This window comes from Acipenser ruthenus, chromosome 12 (assembly GCF_902713425.1).
Source record: "Acipenser ruthenus chromosome 12, fAciRut3.2 maternal haplotype, whole genome shotgun sequence".
Lineage (NCBI taxonomy): Eukaryota > Metazoa > Chordata > Actinopteri > Acipenseriformes > Acipenseridae > Acipenser > Acipenser ruthenus.
Genome location: NC_081200.1, coordinates 3,416,650 through 3,433,787, shown reverse-complemented (window position 1 = coordinate 3,433,787; position 17,138 = coordinate 3,416,650). Strand labels below are relative to the sequence as shown.

The window sequence follows — 17,138 nt, the reverse complement described above, 5'->3', positions numbered from 1 at the left end:
TCTCTAAAGCCTTGACCAGGTTGATACTAAATCTTCATTGTTGATGCACTGTGGTATTTAACAGAAGAAACATGCTTAAACATGCTCTTTTCAAAGCATCCTCACTGGCATCACCTCCCCCCACCTCCTTTATGTTTCTGGTTTGTAAACGAGAAAGCTTTTAATACTTGAGTATTCACGTCACAGTACATTTCTTGGGAGACCATTGCTAAACAAGAGTTTTCATTAGCACTGTTTTTATCCTAGCATAGACATCATTTGCTGACGCGTTTGGTTCGTTGACTGCATTTGCATTATATACTCATTTACAAAAGTCCCAGTGTTACAGTACTGAGGCAGTCTGTCTATCCGTCCATGCCTTTCCACCTGAGTTAGATGAATGCCTAGTAGAATCTAATTGTCTATGGAGGCACCAGTAACTGGTAGTGTTATTTATTTATTTAGTTACATTTTATACATTCTAGCGACTGGTGAAGGCACTGTATGAGAGTTTACAGGAGCTTCACACCTAGTATTTCTGTTTGCAAGTTTTTGGGTCAGACTTGGGAAACCTGCTCAATGACATTTAGCGTTTGAGCAAGTGTAACGGGCAGTGTTGTGAGATACACTGCAGTTACGGACTCTGTCCTGTCCCCTGTCGGTGAGATGAGATGAGGTTAAAAACTCTAAAACCACGAATGCAGACAAGCTCTTTTGCATTATGGTTAAGTCAGCCGCTTGCGATGCACAGGGTCGCCGGTTCGCACCCAGCCTCGGCCCTCTTACACAAGCTCAACATTTCCCACTACTGTTTAATAACAGCTAATTAGTCCAAGTTATTACCTTTCAAATTAGCCATTGACGATCACGCTAGGGCTTGTAGAACAGGAGAAATTATGTTTGAAGTGGTGAATGAAACAGCCGAAATGCAGCTTCAATGTATCATGCTCGAAGTGTAAAATAAGCACAAATATTTTAACAGTGTTTTTCCCAGATTTAATGTAAATCGTGTATTTTTTCCTAGATTTAACCAAAAAAAAGTTCTGATTTAGCTAAATACATAAATGTTAACAATGCTTGCAAGTTTTGGCATTGTAGTATGCAGAGGAGGCAGGGAAGCGGAGACATTGGCTCTCGGAGTGTAATCCGCAGCACACAATGCCAAATCAAACGCTTCAATGGGCGGGGGATCATTTAGCTTCAGATTTAGCTGGCAAAAAAAATATTTTGTGAAAACCCAGATTTAATTTTTCAGATTTAATTGCTGAACGATAATGGTTTTCAGATGTATCTGTTAGGTAAATGTTAAAATGCCAAGTGTAAAAAAAAATATTTAAGTAACATGTATTTATTTGTTAGAAACACAGATTTAACACGTCAGCTAAATGTTGACTCGCCAAGTTTAAAAAAAAAAAAGATTTATAGCTGATTTAAAATGTTGAATTTACACATGCGTTCAACATTTATAAATTATATCTGAAAGTACAATTTTGAAAAACATGTTTTGAAAATGTATGCTAAGTAAGGGGGGCGGCATATAAAAAGTTTGCGCACCACTGCGCTAACCAACTGTACCCAGAATGCAACAATGCTGCATTTGTCACATTCTGTTTGGGACCTGAAATTCGCTCATATGTATCAATTTGCAATTGTTAAATAGCTGCTGAATACTGAACGCATCCAGCATGATTTGCATTCTAACCAAAGACCCTGCCACACAAAACACACAGGAACAGCACATGTGTCAATACAGTTCATAAGACAGCTGGTAATTGGAACAAATATTTTGCAGCAAAATTTATTTTGGAGCAAATATATTTAGTTTCTTTCTGGATACCCAGCAGGTATATAAAGCAGGTGCACAGGCTCACAGCCATTACATGAATTCAGCAGTGTAGACAGCAATTATCAATTAACCTTAAATTCAATTTTTTTTTCAATTGACTTAACCAGCTCTTCAGCCAGCATCACAGCATCTTGAACCAGCATGGAGCTGAAAATTTCCAACAGGCATAACATAACAATATGGCTTCTTTGAGAAAATAAATCCATACCATTACCTTGTACAGGCATTATAGGCAATGCAGACCATGGCTGTGTCCTCTGCCCTCTATCTATATATGTATCAATCAAACTAAAAGGCCCTAAATGGTACCAGACAGTACATATTTTCTCAGCGATGTTACACTCATGCATCATTGCAAAATGTAAGTTTGTATCAGTTGGATGTTCTGTGTGCCATTAAAGGTGTAATTGGATGAGTATACATGGGGGTGCAGGAAGGGCACCTGGTCTAAGTGATTCAATCTGCCAGGATAGCTTTACTAGATAATTACATCAGGCCTGCAGAGCTACTGAAACAAAGCCAAGATGTAATACTGATAGGAGTCTGAGAGGTGCATGGTGCCAAGCACATTGTCCAAAGCTTCAATAATCTTATTTTAACTCGGACTGCTGTCGTTGGGACCTGGGCACTGATTACAAAAAAAAAAAAAAAAAAAAAAATAAATAATAATAATCCTGTACAGGTGATCTAATTAAATAATAATCAAATCGAACACTGATCTTAGCTTTATTTTCCCCTTTCAGTCACTCCCTGTTTAATTGTTCCATTATTCTATACTTGATAATGGCTCGGCACATTTTTGCACCCCATTGAGTTCACAGAAACAGTTTTAACATTCTAAAAAACAAACATTAATTTAATGTGACCAAAAGGGCGATACGGTGTTTACCAGACAGTTTTGGTTGTTTTTCTGCCAATCCAAATAATTCCCTGATTAAGACATAGGCCTATGCAGCGGGTACTAATTTTCACTTAATATTCTTACTGGCGTTTCATTTCATATAAACAAATCTCCAATGCAACAGTATTCTGCTTCTTTATCACACGGAGCTTAATGGAATGATAAGTCTTTCCAATACTTTTAAAGCTATAAAGTATGCGTTATATACTGTATGGAGATAAAAATGAGTAGTCAGTTTTCACATCCAGGCAGGCCAGAATTAATGTGCCGTGCGGGAGGCGCACACTCCCTGCAGGCATTGCATCTTCTTGTTTACAGCTCTGTACAGACATAATGTTCTGCTTAAAACTCTCGACAGCTTTTAGGAAATAACCCCCACGGAAAAGTAGGCACAAGCAATGCTGATTAATATCACTATCACTCCAACTTCGAATCTTGATGCCATATCCACAGAATCAAGTTGACACGCCATAACTGGAGTCCCATAACTTCATTAATACAGCTGCTTAGCCCAATGGAGCTAAACAGAAATAAAACAAACTTCAAAATGCAAAGCTATCCAATACCACTCACAATATAACAAATATACTTTGTGAGTTAGTAAACATCTTTTTAATACATTTTTGTCCCCTCATTTGTGTCAAATCAGTAGCATTAGGCCCTATGAATAAAGCTTTAACACATGGAGTCATTTCGACAATGTTTGATATTCACATCTGTATTTATTACATAAAATCGGAACAGATTGGTTGAACGCATCGGGAGTTACACTTTGTGAATAGGCCCCCTTTAGGATGTCCACCGCCCTTTATCTGCAGAATCTCTTGATACTATTGACAGTACTTGGCTTTAAGACTGAAAATGGACATGGTGGTTTTCTATCACTTGCTTAAGACATGTTTACTGTTCAATATAAAATTGAACATTGGGAACGGGAATTGCTGCAGAAACTAGATTGCATCTTAACAAAGCATCCACAGGCCGTTTACCCGCTTGAACATTTCTGCCGTTTATTTTTCTGAAGATCAGGCTGAAGTTAACACAGGTATAATATGTGGAAGAAAAGGACTGTTCCAAAGACAAATCAAAACGTCATTGCAACTGGCCTCCTGCCATAAGAGTCCCCATTCATCCTTCTGTCCAGACAGCAGCTTATGAAAAATAAAATATAAAACCTGTGTGTCAACAATATTTCATTCCTCCTTAAAAAAAACATTCATAAAACTAGCTGTCGGGGCAAACTTCTACTGTCACATACAAAAGACATCTATGGCTGCAGCCAGATACAATAGAAAACAAAAAAAGAGCTCCCCTACAGCTGTCTCAATAACACTCCAATTAAGGTGAAGCATCACTCTCACATTTGATTCAGAAGCACCATAAGGTGAACATGCAACTCTCCACTTGTGCCTTTTTCTGAACATTAACACTACGATAAAACTATTTGAACGGATTGCACAGTTACTACAGTTTACCTTGTGTTATACTTTCAGCTTCTGTGAAAATCCTACAGAGTTAAATTAGAACTGGAATTAAAGTGTATGTTTATCTACCAGCATGATCAATATAGGGCTAGGAATACCGTTGCAAATCCACAACACACTGTCGCTCTCCTCAAGGGGTTTATGCTACCAATAATTCACTATTACTGTTTGTCACAGGACACAATGCATCATGCCCTACTGCCCGCTGAGGAAGGAAAGCACAACCATACACTTCACTCCCAGGTCTGAACCCTAATCAATATGCGTGCTGGAAATTGTTGGATTATTTATTTTTTAAATCCCTAAAAAAAAAAAAAAAAAAAAAAAAAAATTAAACCTGATTTAATACCCAATTCCAATTGCCCGGTGGTATTTAAAAAAAATCTTTTGCTCCTTTTATCTGCACTCAAAACTAAACCAGAGGGTGAAACACAAGCTTCTGCCAAATTTCAACTTTAGATCTTGAAAGGATTATTCACATTGGAGTTCAGGTGCTTACTAAATATACTGGAAACACCGCTCACCCCTCAACCCCTGTCCGGTCATGAATATTTCTATTTTGTAACATACTTACTGTGTAAAATGAAAATGTAATTTATGGTTGTCAACACACACTTTCCTCAGGCTAAACTGATGAAGTGCAATCCTGCTACCCAAGCAAAGCCGCATCCCTTGAACGACTTGTGTGTAAAAGCTGCTGCCACTATTTACTGAATTGCCTATCACCCAACTGTATGCTCGGTTAATTAAGTTGAACTGTTTCCATATGGCTGCTTAAACATTACCGGAAATAAAACCCACTTCTTATTTTAAAAGACTGTGATTTAATAAAAGCTTGGTTTTCCCAATACACACAGCATCCTCCAGTCAGGTGACAGTTTGAAGCTCATTAGCAGCACTATACATTTCCTTTAAAAATCCATCAAGAAATATGTCCCGAGGATACTGCACTAGCTCAACAATCCTTTGAATTAAAAGGGCTGTGAGACTTTCAAGTGAGGATAAAACATGAACTCGACCTACAGACAAGCAGGCGATAAACCAGGCCTCCACTGAACAACAGGCTTCCTTTATAATGAGTCGATTCACCGACTGCTGTGGGGCTATTTAAGGGAGCAGGGGGAGTAAGTTCAAAGTGACAGCTTCTCTTTGTTGCAGGGAGCTTGTTCATGTCACTGCCAGCCCTTACCTGCAAATGGAACTGGAGCATCCTTGTCAAGGGCCATCAGAGGTGGATCCAGCAGGACCGTGTCATTGTTCTCAGTGATCACTCCGTGGTAGGAGGTCTCAATCCAAGGCTTGTGCTTGTTTACTGCAAACAGAAAAGAAAATTGAGTGAATAAGAATTTTCTTTTTTTTTCCCATAGGTTGAAAGTTTTTCCCATAGGTTGAAATATCACAGTTCTCATGATGTTCTGTGTAAGAAAATGAAAACATAAATAGGTTTTAACTTGTCAAAAAAAAAAAGGTATATGTATTTATTTGTGTGATAACAAATAAAACATTTCCAGGTATGTCATTCTATAATGGAACACAGTGCCACCAGGTGGTCAAATATAGTATTGATTTTTTTTTTTTTTTTTTTTTTTTTTTTTTTAATTTAGTCGTTGCCAATTAGTTTTTATTATTTTCTCCCCAATTTGAAATGCCCAATTATTTTTTAGGCTCAGCTCACTGCTACCACCCCTGCGCTGACTCGGGAGGGGCGAAGATGAACACACGCTGTCCTCCGAAGCGTGTGCCGTCAGCCACCCGCTTCTTTACACACTGCGAACTCACCGTGCAGCCGCCTCAGAGCTACAGCGTCGGAGGACAACGCAGCTCTGGACAGCTTACAGGCAAGCCCGCAGACGCCCGGCCAGACTACAGGGGTCGCTGGTGCGCAGTGAGCCGAGGACACCCTGGCCGACCTAACCCTCCCTCCCCCCGGGCGACGCTCGGCCAATTGAGCGCCGCCCCCTGGAAGCTCCCGTCCACGGTCGGCTGTGGAATAGCCTGGACTCGAACTCACGACATCCAGGCTATAGAGCGCATCCTGCACTCTAGCGAGTGCTTTTACTGGATGCGCCACTCAGGAGCCCCCAAATGCAGTATTGATTTTAAGTCTGCAGATACTTTGTTATCATTGACCAGTTTGCAAGCCCACATTATGTGTTTCACGTCTTTTCTTCAGGACTGGAAGTAATTACTTTTTAAAAATTGTCATGCAAATAGTATAGTCTTTCTATGGTGTTGTGCATGCCAATGAGCCAGGGGAAAGAGAAAAATTGACCTTTACATTTACATCCAAAAACTATAATTATGCTTATTTAGCACATTTTTCTGGCAGTAAATTCATTCTTTTAACATGTAATGCGAAATAAAATATTCCTATATCCTGCCTTGAAACTGCTAATAAGCCTCGTCTTACTGACAAAAGAGTTAAACAAAAACAAACACTTTCCGTTTGCTACAACCCCAATAAGTAAGTTTACACCTTCACAGAAGCAGCTTAGCAATCTCTAGCATGATGAAATCTTTGTAAACCCCCAGCATGCCATACATACAAATTGCAGAAAGGACATTCCTATCCTTACACTAACATTATCACAGTTTGCATTTTGAATATACTGTAAGCGCAGTGCTGTCCATAGTACCAAGACACATGCAATGTATTTTTTTTGTTGAAGGGGGGGGTTACTGTCTACGTACATTAAAAAGAAGTGACATTATAATGGGCCTGGGAATCTGGGTACAGGTACTCAAAGCCTGTTGCTATACTGCAGATCGCTCTCTCTTTATCAACTATTCAGGAAGTGATCTGCACACACTGCATTTAGAAAGAACTGCTACTGTGCAGGCTTAAACTGTCAGAAAAATCTCATGCATCCTGTCTGACGAGTTCCCCTGCTTTAACATGGCAGTACCACGGCCGTGGTAAAACTTCATGAAATGTGTCATTATTCTGTATAAGACTATACGGTGTGTGCAGAAATGTCTTAACACTATGGCTAAAATAACTTTCCCTTTAACATTGCTTTCTTTACCTTTGCTTTTAATAAGATTGATGCATCACCCAGTGATTGAATTGTGCAATCACACCAAGACTAACGGTAAAATCCAATGTGGTGTTATTACCAGATTCTCTGCACCTCCCACATTCTGCACATTCAAAAGCAGCAGCTCATTATTCTCATGATAAAGGTTACCATCGAAAGGCATGACAATTAAAACAGGATTTGCTATGTACTGCGCATGTATTAACGGAGTGAGCGAGCTTGCCACTCACTCAGGTTCGTTGCCCCTTTAAGAACTGCGACCCAGCACACAGAAATGGATTTCCAAAGCGCGGTTGCGCTATTTTTAATAATACACAAATCAAAACACACAATACCAAATAAACACCTAGCTCTTATCGAGCACTAACTACACACGCAGGAACCTAACTAACACAGGACGGCTAAGCCGTTTACCTGCCCCAAAACTTAATTAAACCACACAGGTTTGCACTATACCTTTTCACCCGACTGCTCGGAAGCAGAGCACCTATCCTGCTTCCTTCTACTCAGCAGTCTTGAGCACACTGGCTTCACTCCTTAAATACCCTGCACCTGGTCCTAATTTAATAACAACCACCAGGTGCAGGGGATAATTAAACAATAAAACAATTAACCAATTTAAATTAAACAATAAACAAATACAATTAAACTAAAACCAGTGTGCATTTTCACATGTTTTCTGTGCAGGGAGGTTTTAACCCCCTCCCTGCTGTCTCACAACGGCTGTATTGTTCCTTTGTAATTCAAAATAACATTGACAACAGCCCAGTAACCAAATACAATACAGATCCCAAAATAATAAAAATTCTTAAACACTACCCAGTGAAGTCTGACTGTACTGAATGCAGACGATTAACAATTTTTTGTTTTTAAGTACTCCGACAGCCAGCCTTTAATTTTTAACGACTGTTTGTCAATGATTAAAATCGCCACCCCAGCATCTAGCTCCCTGGTCAAAAACTAAATGCGAAAGGATTGATCCGAGAGCGCTGTGTCTTTAATTGGGTCTGTGTCCTCATCATTGCTGTGGTGCATGCCTGAGAAGTCAAGCCATTTCCCAGTCAATTAGATTGATCTGAGTGATTCCAACCAGACAGGCATGTACAAAATGAAATTAAAACACACTTCACACAAATGACTGAAGATGCACTTCTCAAAATCCCCACTCTATTTCTTTGCTGACACAACTGTGAGAGGAAGAAGCAGGTTTCTGAACATTACATTGGAAGAATCTCTAAACAAATGCAAACGCAGATTTGATAAGGATATTAAAAGAAGCTTTTATACTGTGGATGCGACCACCCATTTTGATGAGTACAGGGTTGAAAAGGACAGATTTAGTATGACAGGCATGAATCTCTATATTTAAAACTCTTAGTAACTGGGAAGGCTACTTTCATTAACACTACAAGCCGGCCACATTGGAACTTAATTAGAATGTCTAAACTTAGAACTTCTACATCATTTTACACCCAGAAAAAAGCAATGGCAACCATTAGGCAGTCCTTACAAGATAATCTTACAATTATCCAGTTGAGCTCGTAATGACATTTTTTACACTGACATTTAAATCACATCTACTCTGAAAAGTAATTAAACCAGGAATCCGTCCTTTACAATTTTATGAGTTTCTAGAACTTATCCAGTCATAGTGACCTATTAATCTAGGGAACGGCAGTGCTGAATGTCCTGAAATGCAAACAGATGACTGGTCAAGCAGATAATAACCCAGCTGTCAAAGATCCAAAAGTGCTTTCTCTTTCCTTGACTCCAGGGACTGCGGTTTGAGCACATTTTAAAAATGATCCATGGTTGCTGCTGAGTTGTTATAATGAGATATAAAAGCATCAGAACTAAAGAAATAAACCCGAGGTGAGCTAAAACCCAGGTGAAATACAGCCCATTTAGAGTTTAACCTCACCTGATGCTTGTAAAGGAAAAAAACAATACCTATCTATTACAGATCACTATAAAAAAAACAAAAAACAAAAAAAACCTCCAGAATATGTTAAGGAAAGCTGGAGATAAGCACTATAACTTTCCTCTACGAAGGCACAGAAAAGTGCACATAAAATAACGAATGCACGGTAATAATGACAAATAAAAAAGAGAAGACATGTGTCGAAGCAATGAAAGGGACCAAGCTTTGTTTTGATTCAATGTCTGAAATATTTTCATCCACACCCCTGGAAGAGACCCTCTATTGCTAAGAGCGATGGAAGCCCAAAGGAAAACTGCATCATTACAGATCCAGACTCCAGGAGTGTGCCTCTTTTTTTCATAAATTTAGTTGTTGCCAATTATTTTTATTATTTTCTCCCAATTTGGAATCGGCAATTATTTCATTATGCTCAGCTCACCGCTATCACCCCTGCGCTGACTCGGGAGGGCGAAGACGAACACACACTGTCCTCCGAAGCGCGTGCCGTCAGCCGACCACTTTTTTCACACTGCGGACTCACCATGCAGCCACCCAAGAGCTACAGCATCGGAGGACAATGCAGCTCTCGGGCAGCTTACAGGCAAGCCCGCAGGCGCTCGGCCAGACTACAGGGGACGCTGGTGCGTGGTGAGCCGAGGACACCCTGGCCAACCTAGCCCTCCCTCCCCCCGGGCGTTGCTCGGCCAATTGAGCGCCGCCCCCTGGAAGCTCCCGTCCTCGGTCGGCAAAGGAAAAGTCTGGACTCGAACTCGTGACGTCCAGACTATAGAGCACATCCTGCACTCCTCGTGGAGCGCCTTTACTGGATGCGCCACTCGGGAGCCCCTGGAGTGTGCATCTTTAATGGAAGCTCAGAAACCCTACTACAGGAGTGCACAGCCATTCAAGTTGCTTAAGGAAACGGTAGTCACCACGTATGAATAAACATGCCCTCGAATCGTGTTGTGCATTTTATAATCAGTTCAAGATGCATGCATGTCTAAATGTGACAGAGTTAATTAACAGCATGGTGTTTAGACAAGAGGAAGGAATCCAGCAAACACACAGTACAAATGTGAAGGCCTGGGTGAGTTTGTCATCCTAGAAATATTCCATATGTTGGGCTTCTAATGTATAACAGGCAGCGTTGTGTGATGCACTGCCTTTATGGATTCTGTCCCCAGTGAAATGACATTAAATAAAGCTCTAAAATTGCTTGTGCTGGAGTTGTGGCACTTTCTTGTGGAGTGTGTGATCGTCCGGTCCTGCACAGCCTCTGTCCTGTTACAAAACAAAATTGTTACTTCATGCACTGTGCCCCATCAATGTTCTGAACTAACAGAAACTCGATTTGGGTTATCAAGAAACGTGCTTGTAGTTTTAAAGGTCGTGGTATTTGAACACTGAAGATAAGTCACAGTAAATCAGTCCTGAAAACAATCAAACAGAGGTTTGTACACGATTGAAGATGTCTAACATATGGGCCAGTCTGCTTTGCACAAAACAATATGTTTCCAATCACAAACAATTATCTTGTTATTCGTTATGAAGTTTCTATGGTTTCTTGTGGTTAAAAAATGTGAACATATGCTGTTTGCGAATGTAGATTATAATTTTTGTTAACCAATTCATAGCAGGGAGCCCATTCAGCATTGTCTTGAAATGCAACATATTTAATAACTTGCAAAAAAAAAAAAAAAAAAAAAAAAAAAAAAATCTTAAATCAAGGCACATCTTATTGACTTCTCTATATGGAAACTGGTACAAAATTCTAGTCAAAGAATTTTTTCTTTATCCTGAGAAAGAAACGTGCACCGTATGTTTTACTGATTCATTAATCATCGTAACATATTTGACTACATCATCATAGCTTCTTCTCATGCTGATCCTTCTCATCTCAGACTGCCTTCGACAGCATTACAAATGTCATGGATTAGCTTCCAAAGCGTCAGTTAGCAGGGGAAGAAAATGCTCAAATGGTAATTACATATTTTCCAGTTGACTGCAAGAAATGATCATTTGATTTTCATTTAAACGAAACAGCACAGTTCGTTAAATCTTTTGACATTTTTGTTTTTAAACTCTGCTCATTTCTCGCCACTCCTATCTATTCAAATTTGTTGTCGCTAACTGTTAACTAATCCGACACACTGTAGCACTGGCACCACTTTGTTTTGATTTAAATGAGATCAGACCTGGACAAGAGCCTTGACAAGATCTTGGTTTAATCAGATTTTATCCCATAGACAAGGTCATTCGCAGCCCACAGTGCCCCACTCTACTGTAGTATGTACACTGCTTTAGGAAAATGTCAATTTGAAATGATTAATCACTAAAGTCATTTACTCACTGAAAATGCACTAGCTTTAGCTATAATTTAAGTATTACCTGAGACCTCAAATCTAGTAAGAACAGAAACACAATGGGGATGGTTTGTTTGAGTAAATTCATTCTGTAACTGACACTTGGTAACACTTCAGTTGAGGGATCCATCGATAAGAACGGATGGTGACTGTGAATATGTTTAACAGGGGATCTCAGTTTATTATTTGCATTGCGCTATAAAGCAATTGTAAAGGTTGCTAATGATGCCGTAGCTAATTTGCCATAGCTACATATCATCAGAGGAGGAGAGCAAAGGTTATTCACGGCAAAATTAGCATCCGATACAAAGGAAGGCAATTATATGTTTTTTTATGGCAGGGTAGATAAAGTTCTTTTAACCCTCAGGCATACTGAAAAGATCCATGCATGTGTAGAGAATCTGAAGATTACCTTTTTGATGGCTACGCAGTGAGAATTTAATTCACATTTTGACAGTAATTAAAGTTTCACTTGCAGATTTAACTTGACAGATAATTTAGAACAGTACACACATCCACCACACTAGTATTAATCCCTGACCAGCTGCTTTTGTTCCCCTTATCTCTTTATTATGCCCTGTATCAGAATGAATCTAGGAGACTAATGCGTTACTTCCCTGTAACTCAAAAAAAAAAAATGGTATGTTTAATTAAAACAGAAATCTATAAGAAATTAAACCTAGATAACTAAGGTCAACAAAGAGCTGATGGTGAATATATTATTCCAATGAAAAGTAAATGTTCTTGAGGGGGAGTGTATTACTGCTACCAATAGACAATTAATAACTTGCTGTGCAAACAGAATCTCAATAAAAAATGGACTGAGTAAATCACAAATCAGGTCCAAGGTTTAAAAGTGCCGCTGCTACAGATGTATAAAATTTGCAGGTTTTTTTGCCCTCCTTCTAATGTAAATTTGAACTGATGATCAAACAGGGATTTTTTTCATTCAACACAACGAGGTATAGTAAATGATCATCTTGCTGTGAAAAATGCCCTTAGTTCCCTCATCTGTCCCGTGTCCTGTCTTTCTTAACCTAGTTAGCTGTTCAGGAATATTGCATTCAAATATTTTCCTCCTAGATGTATATAGAACCTCTGGCTCTACCTCCTCTATGCTCCCCTGCCTCCAGAGCCCGCTCCTTCTCCACCCTCGCTGCACAGTGGTGGAATGACCTTCCGACAGATGTCAGGATGGCCCAGTCGCTGACCACATTCCGGCGCCTCCTTAAGACTCACCTCTTCAGACAGCACCTGTAGAACTCCTCTGTTTTTCCCCTGGAACACTATCACCCTTCCTTAAAATGCACCTTATTTGCTCTTATCCGCCCCCTATTTTACTGCATTTTAATCCTGTACTTCAAAGTACTGTAATCTGCCAAGTGTTTAATCTGTAGTATTTTGTAATTAATCATATCCTGATGTAACTATCACTGTTATCTGCTGTATTATTGAATTGTATTTTGTCACACTTGCTTGAACCAAAAGCTTGAACCAAAGTCATTGTATTTATCTTGCTCTTATTGTATTACTTGTACTGTAACACTTGAAATGTATTTGCTTATGATTGTAAGTCGCCCTGGATAAGGGCGTCTGCTAAGAAATAAATAATAATAATAATAATAATAGGCTTGATTGATGAGAGAACAGAGGAGTTGGCAGTGTCATCTTTGCTGATTGTGGGAACATCTGCCAATTCTATTGTAAGAATGAATCAGAGAAAGGGGAGATGTAGTAGATTGTTGTCCACTTTTAATTTAAAAATTCAGTTTCGAGGAAGAGGTTAATACATCTCACTAATGACCATGTTGGAATCAACGAAAGTACCAGAATCCTGTAATACACTCTCAGTCCCCATAACAACAAATGCTAAATGCTTTGGTTTACCTACAGGTGTCAAAAAAACTAATATAAACTATGTTCTTGTTCTACTATATACAGTACTCAATACCACAAAGGACACTCAAGACAAAGCAATAGTGATCTGTGGAAACACTTTGTCAAACCTCGTTACCTTGCTTAGTTTAAAGTGAAAAACAAAAATAGAATCATGTATTCTAGTACCACAGCCATTATCTTAGACAGATATCATCAGAATAGTATTTGTGCTTGCTTCTTAAAAATCAAAGCCAAATCGCTGGTTGTACTTATATTGGTTGTAAGTATAAAACAGAGGAGGAGGTCTATATTTGAGAGCAGAACATGACCTACCTGAATCAAAGAGTCTATTAATAACACTGAACTGTATATAAGCTGTGACAATTAAGCGCACACTCAGGGAATGAGACTGTCATCTTGAATGACTTGGTCTGAGAAGTAAACGGATCTGAACAGCCCTCATCTCTCACCCAGAAAAGGCGATACTCCAAATCCCCAACGAGAGCGTCTTACTGTCACAGCGAATACATTAAACATCAGTCCCCTGTCGGGTCAGTTTTCATTTTCTTGAATCTTTTCCTTTTATCCAATTAATGGCACAGCAGTGGGGAAGTCAGCTTCCTTACCCATCAACATCATCTATTCAACTTTGGGACTTGTAATTTTGTTTTTTTTATATATATATATATATATATATATATATATATATATATATATATATATATATATATATATATATATATATATATATATATATATATATATATATATATATATATATATATATATATATATATATATATATATATATATATATATATATATATATATATATATATAAATAACAAAGGCTGTATGGTCCAGTGGTTAAAGAAAAAGTCTTGTAACCAGAAGGTCCCTGGTTCAAATCCCACCTCAGCCACTGACTCATTGTGTGACCCTGAGCAAGTTACTTAACCTCCTTGTACTCCGTCTTTTGGGTGAGACATAATTGTAAGTGACTCTGCAGCTGATGCGTAGTTCACACACACTAGTCTCTCTGTAAGTCTGCTAAATAAACAAAAATTAATATATATTTTATATATATATATATATATATATATATGTATATATATATATATTTGCAATGTTCAGCATGCTTAAAGAATTGCTGTATTTAAAAACTCCATGCATTCTAGATTCACCTACATTCTTCCACCCATTCCTATAGCCTGCTCCAATATTATCTCAAACGTACTCTACCAAAAAAGATAACATAATAATCCAAACTCTCAATCAGATTTATGAACGCAGGCAGTTTATATTAACACTGAAATTCAAAACACAATTAGACCAGTCAATTAAATTCTTCCCGCGATTCTAAACAATGAACAAACAATGGACTGGATTCTGGGAAGTTGTTTCATACTGTAGCATGTGATGGCGAAAAGGGTTCCAGAGTAATCTTTGACCTATCTATCTATCTATCTATCTATCTATCTATCCAGTTCAGAATGCTGTCTATATCATTTGAATGACCTTTGCTGCTGCAGCAGTGTTTGCCACTCCTCCTATTTTTGTGTCATCTGCAAATTTAACACCTTTGCTTACTACACCAGAATCTAAGTCATTAATGTAGATTAGGAATAGCAGAGGACCTAATACTGATCCCTGTGGTACTCCACTGGTTACCTCGTTCCATTTTGAGGTTTCTCCTCTAATCAGTACTTTGTTTTCTACATATTAACTACTCCCTAATCCATGTGCATGCATTTCCTTGAATCCCTACTGCTTTCAGTTAGAGAATTAATCTTTTATGTCAAAAGCTTTCTGGACATCTAAATAAACCATGTCATATATATATATATACACACACACACACACACATATATATATATCAGCAAGTTATAAAGGTATGTGAACCCATTAAAATAGTATTACTGCTTATATAGGGGACCTAAAGAGAAGTACCAAACTGAAGAATATGCTGAGAGATAAAGTAACAAACCCATGTGACCCTGAAATCATTGCTTCCTTACTGGCTGTGTGTAATTCACAATATTGAGTTTCCTCAACTCATGATTGCCTGCCTGTGAGTCATGGGAGCTTAAAAAAAAGACTAGAAAATTGCACAGGGTTGTATGTAAACTGAAAATTAGATTTAAAAAAGGAAGAAAAAAAAAAAGGAAAACTTGACATACCTTCTCTAGCTCTGCCCCGTAAATTAATTTCATGGTCGTTAATTTCAAGTAGGATTATTTTTTTCTTCACCTGATCCCTCCCCGGGCCTCTAATATTGCTTTAGAATTGATCTAGGGTTTAGCCCTTAAGGGGCTATGAGAACTTTTTTTAAAAAATTTTACTTTCAACTTGAAATTACGTAAATAAGGCATGAAGAACATTAATCCAATCAAAACGGTTACCTTTTGATGTAGCCGTCATCATCCAGATAACAGCTTTCTACTGCTAAATATCGTTAACCTTGCTGCCTCTACGACTAATTGAAAGCTGGGGGGCTCCCAGCCTCCTATGATTTTTTGTATTTAATTATTTTTGTATTCATTAGGACAAGAAAAATATTGCAGAGTACCAGACACAGAAGCTGAGAGAGATACACAACAATATGGTTCTGCAGTCGGGTTTGAAACCCATTCCAGTAAATGAATTCATTCATTTCTATCAAAAATTCTCTAGGAGTTATTGTATGCTGATAATTGGTATTTCAGCAAGCAGTATGCTCATTTTATTCTGAGAAAACAATTGCATAAGGACATCGGTGTTCTGAAAACACCCTCATTGATTGCAACGTTCTGACCATAGTGCACAACAGAACTCAAAGGATAATAGCTATTCAAACAAAATACACTATTCATCTGGGTTAGGGCTAGTCTTTGGGTAGAAAATAATTGTAACCACAGTAATGTATTCTTGTTGTTGTTAAGGTTTACTAGGACTCTCAGAATCATGTCTGAGCTCAGCCATTAGCCTGGCGCCCTGGTAATGATCCCTCTGTCTTTACCCCCAGTGGATGTAACAAATGCCCTTGAACTCTTTTCAAAGGACAGAAGTCATCGTGCTTCTGTTGGTGTGACAGACATCCCTTATTTTATTTGTATTTCCTCAGAAGTCATACTTAGCATTTGCTCTTGCTAGTGCATGGCTCCCTCACGACTCCTGCAAACACTGTTCTAAAGGAAATTAAATTTGTCACACAAGCCTGCAATCTCCACACTCTCAATAACTCTCTGAGTAACTGAGGAAGGCAGAACTAATGTGTTCTGAATAATATTATTTTTACCCTTATTTTTGTTGTTTTTTTAGTTTCTTGACAGCTTGAAGATTTAGATATCTTTTCCAGGTTATTCCCATTTCAGTTTAAATCATTTTCTTATGAGCAGATGTCCAACCCCTGTTCATATCAGTATGTAGGCTATTGCAGCTAATTTCTCTTTGGATGAAAACGAAACTTCTGGTATTGTGTCGATGTCGCAAAACCCATTCCATGCATCAAATATGAATTGCATTAGTTGTATTTCAGTCTTTTCTTATTCTGAAATCTTTATGAATGTCCAGCGCTGTAATAAGAAATTCACTTCAGTGTCTCATTCATCAAACTGCTTTTTTTTTTTTTTTTCTTTAGCAAACAGAAACCCAATGGAGGTTAAATTTGCTTAGTGGATTCAGTAACAGCACAGCGATTAATCTTGCAGTGCCCATCAAATCTTATTAGTCACAAGGTCTTTAAAATG

General features: G+C 38.4%; 1 protein-coding gene across 3 annotated transcripts in view; it reads right to left on the bottom strand.

Moving 5' to 3' along the window:
• Positions 1 to 17,138, bottom strand: part of LOC117416519 (calsyntenin-2-like) — a 141,347-nt gene that overhangs the window by 73,839 nt on the left and 50,370 nt on the right. For 2 of the 3 annotated variants that reach the window (XM_034027640.3, XM_059034344.1), the window contains exon 2: positions 5,400 to 5,522. In XM_034027640.3, the coding sequence (XP_033883531.3) occupies positions 5,400 to 5,522 (123 nt within the window). Of the gene's footprint in view, positions 1 to 5,399; positions 5,523 to 7,704; positions 7,788 to 17,138 lie in introns of those variants that run through there. The other variant, XM_059034345.1, reaches the window with a different exon arrangement.